The 3,670-nt window shown below is 42.9% G+C and overlaps 1 protein-coding gene across 1 annotated transcript in view; it reads left to right on the forward strand.

Annotated features, from left to right (window-relative positions):
• The window catches only part of STAB2 (stabilin 2), an 87,866-nt gene that overhangs the window by 45,257 nt on the left and 38,939 nt on the right, over positions 1-3,670 (forward strand). The window contains exons 27-31 of the mRNA XM_010291694.1: positions 1,079-1,215; positions 1,568-1,682; positions 2,660-2,737; positions 2,913-3,005; positions 3,119-3,226. Of these exons, the coding sequence (XP_010289996.1) occupies positions 1,079-1,215; positions 1,568-1,682; positions 2,660-2,737; positions 2,913-3,005; positions 3,119-3,226 (531 nt within the window). The remainder of the gene's footprint in view (positions 1-1,078; positions 1,216-1,567; positions 1,683-2,659; positions 2,738-2,912; positions 3,006-3,118; positions 3,227-3,670) is intronic.

Consider the following 3,670-nt stretch of genomic DNA (forward strand, 5'->3'; position numbering starts at 1 on the left):
AACCAAATATTTTTCTTGCTCTCAGGAAGGATGAGAAAGGGAAGCCTGTTGCTATTTCTATATTTAAATATTTGGAAGATGACAGTGATGATGGCTAGAAAGAAAGATGATCTTAACAGAGACAAAATTCCCAGCTATTTAAGAGAGCCAATTCCCTTCTTGACTTAAAACCCAGTATAGGTATTTGAAGGACTATCCAAAACAAGCCAGCTTCCAGGAAGCATACCAGCTGCAGAAAGGTAGAACCCCAGCTCATATTGCTCCCTCAAGTTTTGCAGTCTCAAAAATGGAAAGTTGTGGAGTCTGTGAAATGTTTGGAGAACCATGTCTTCAGCAAGATTGCATACAAATCTTTAACTCTCCTGTTTCTACCCCACAAAAAAAAATTTATGCAACTGGAAGAATCCTCTCCAGTGGAGGCTTCCTCCATCCTTAAGGCAGATACAAACATATGGAAGATTAATCAGGCCATGCAACTACAGAGCCCACATCCCTCAGCTAAAATTAGAGCTGTCAGCAGCAAGACTCACTGCAGTGCTAGTGGGCACAGATGTCCCTTGGACATCTTGAAAAATCCCAGCCATGTTAAATAGTCAGTCTTATTCCAAATGGGAACATTGTGTCATGTGAGTTTCTTATTTCATGGTTCATAATCCTTCTGTTGATTAAATAGCGTGGAATGCTCTGTAAGAGCAGGTTACTTGAAGTTATCAGTAACCAGTAGTATTTATCACCGTGATTTTTTTTTTTTTAACATTCCACTGCATAAAATAGAATCCATGAGAAAGAGTAACTTTTGTGGGAGGCAACTTATGTGTCTCATAATGAACAACTCTGACCTAAACATTGCTTCTGCCCTTTAAATGCTGCCAATCTATTCTGTAAAAAACAGACACTCATCTACCCTTTTTGTCCAGCTCTAAGTGCTTTTGTTCAAGTCATTGCTCAGTATAATAGTTTTTCCTCTCCAGGCCAGTCACAAAGCAGGTCACATACTCCACCTTGCTAAAAAGTCACCAGCTGCTATTTATAGATCATCCTCAGGATGAATTATTTTACCCTTTTTACTTTCATGCAGGAGGCTGAGATAAACTTGGTGTTGTCCACCACCTCAAACTTAACTGTCCTAGTGCCTTCTCGTCAAGCAATTGAAAACATGGATGAAGATGAGAAAGACTTTTGGATGTCAAAGAGTAACATCCCAACTCTACTGAAGTATGTTACTGGTTTGGGTTTGGTGGTGTTTTTTAATTAGTTGCTCTCCATTCCAAACAAGACTTTGGTTTGAGTCCTCTAAAGCAAGACAGGTCTTACATTTTTAAGGGAGGGACATAGGATTCCCCTTTTAGTTACAGTGGTATAAATCTCAGTAGCAACTCCATTGAAAACAAAGGCGTTATTTGTATTATGTTAGAAATGTTTAAAGCTAAGATCAGAAAGTAGCTGAACTAGGCATTGTACAAACAATTCCTGTTTTAAACCACCGTTTTAGACAATACTTAGCATATTTGTCTGAAAAAAAAGAAGAGAAAATACAAAACCTTCAAACACAGTTAATTTCCTTTAGGTATCATGTATTGACAGGAGCTTACAGCTTCGCCGATTTCCAGAATTTATCATCCTCTGACATGCTGCCAACATCTCTACAGAGCAACTTCCTACACTTGACTAAAGAAAATGGGGTGAGACAACCTGCAAACCACTCTGGTATCATACACCAAACCCTGACCATCACTGCCACCAGCTTTCTTGTATTACAAAACCACACAGACATTACGTACCTGTATTTAAAAAAAGACTGTGTCATAAAATTAAAGGAATAGATCAATTATATTGGGCCCTCTGGGAGAAACATTAACTTGATTTTCTACACCACTTTATCTAGCTGAAATTTGTCCACGATATTATTTATTCCTAATGTCCCAGTAGCTGCTGCAAACTCCAGACAATCTTGTAGCCAAGCAAAAGCACAGTCCCTGCCTGGAACAGCCCGTGTGAACTAATATAAGACAAAGAGCATCAAGGAAACCAAATAACTTATTTTAGGGAACTGGGAAGGTAGGAGGAAGCAGTGATACAGCACACATGTCTGCATGTGCAACTTGATAGTCCCAAGCCACACAAAGTTATTTTTAAAGGTAAATAACTACAACTGACAGCCCTTCCTCCTCAGCCTTTTTATTTAGTACTCCATGTTCTGAGGCAGATTTTCTGGGAATCCATATGGCACATTTAAGCACCTAACCCCCATTAAGGGAGGGAAAAATTTCTCCCCTCTCTCCTTGCCCCGAGGGAAAAATCATGAATGGAGTCGTTCAAAGCTGCACAGACACAGGAGCATGTGAATCGGCACAGGAGCTCGTCCTGCAGCAGGGTGGGGGTGAGCGCACCCATCCCAAATAACCACCCCAGTGCAAGCAACCCCATGGCTTTGCTGGTCTGCGCAGGGGGAGCGGCACAGAGTCCTAAAGCCACCTCTCCTGCGCACGGTTTCCTGAGGGTAACCTGGCCTCCAGCACAGGCTGGCAGGAGCAGAGCCGTGGTGGAGCCCCAGGCAACCGTTTGGGAAGGTGTGGAAATCCACAGCATGCACTGCTGGGAAAACGCCACCACCGCAGTGCGAAAGCAAGCCCTCTCTCCTCTCCTTTCCCTCTTCCAGAACCTCACCCTTGAGGGCGCCCACATCGTGGCTGGCGACATCGCATCCACAAATGGGATCATACACGTTATTGATAAGGTATACGGCCGCATAAGAAGGATTTGTTGCTCTGCACCACACGCAATGAAAAATAACTACCAGCTCTTGGAAAAAAGTATCTGTGCAGAACAGCATTTTCTCCTGCATCCGATCCTTGCGGGTACAACCACAGCACATGCACATGGCTGATGCGAGATATCTGCTCCCTTTTCAGGTTCTGACCCCCCTCCGCAGCACCGTCATGCCGAGGCTGCTGGCCCGCCTGGAGCAAATGCCCGATTACTCCATTTTCAGGGGCTACATTATTGTAAGCTTTCACACCGTTTTAAGAACAGAAGTGGTTCTCTGCTGTGTTTGCATTTGGACTCATATCAGACTATCAATGGTCATCCTTATTTGTTTTTGTGTGTTTCGCAACAGCAATACAGCCTGGCAAATGAAATAGAAGCTGCAAATACATACACGGTCTTTGCCCCAAATAACGATGCCATAGAAAATTACCTAAGGGATAAAAAGTCTGCTACTCTGGTACGTATTACTCCCAGGACATGTTTTAACTCAATATGTCATCTCAGTTTCAAGTGGATGGATTGAGAGGCCACAGAAATAGGAAGTTTTCCAGAAATCCAGTGTTTGATTTTTGTTTCGAACACCAGAGGAGGTAAGGAGGGATGGATCCACCTATATTTTCCTGGCTCACTAGAAAAGGCTCGCTATTTGTTCTGGGTTTTGTCCTTCTCTAGATTAAAATTGTGCTAATAATATTCAAGACATCTCATCAGTAGACCTTTTTTTCCCACACCCCCCCCCCCCCCAAAGAAGGTCAGTACAGGAATGACCAGGAATAACACTGAGTTTCCTAGGTGAACAAGTCCAGTCCCCCATCATCACTGGCAATGCCATCATTAATAATGCCACAAAAAATTCCAAGTCTTTCTTAAGACTATCCAGATGCTTGCCTTGTCACTCCAG

The sequence above is a fragment of the Phaethon lepturus genome, unplaced genomic scaffold (assembly GCF_000687285.1).
Source record: "Phaethon lepturus isolate BGI_N335 unplaced genomic scaffold, ASM68728v1 scaffold2410, whole genome shotgun sequence".
NCBI lineage: Eukaryota > Metazoa > Chordata > Aves > Phaethontiformes > Phaethontidae > Phaethon > Phaethon lepturus.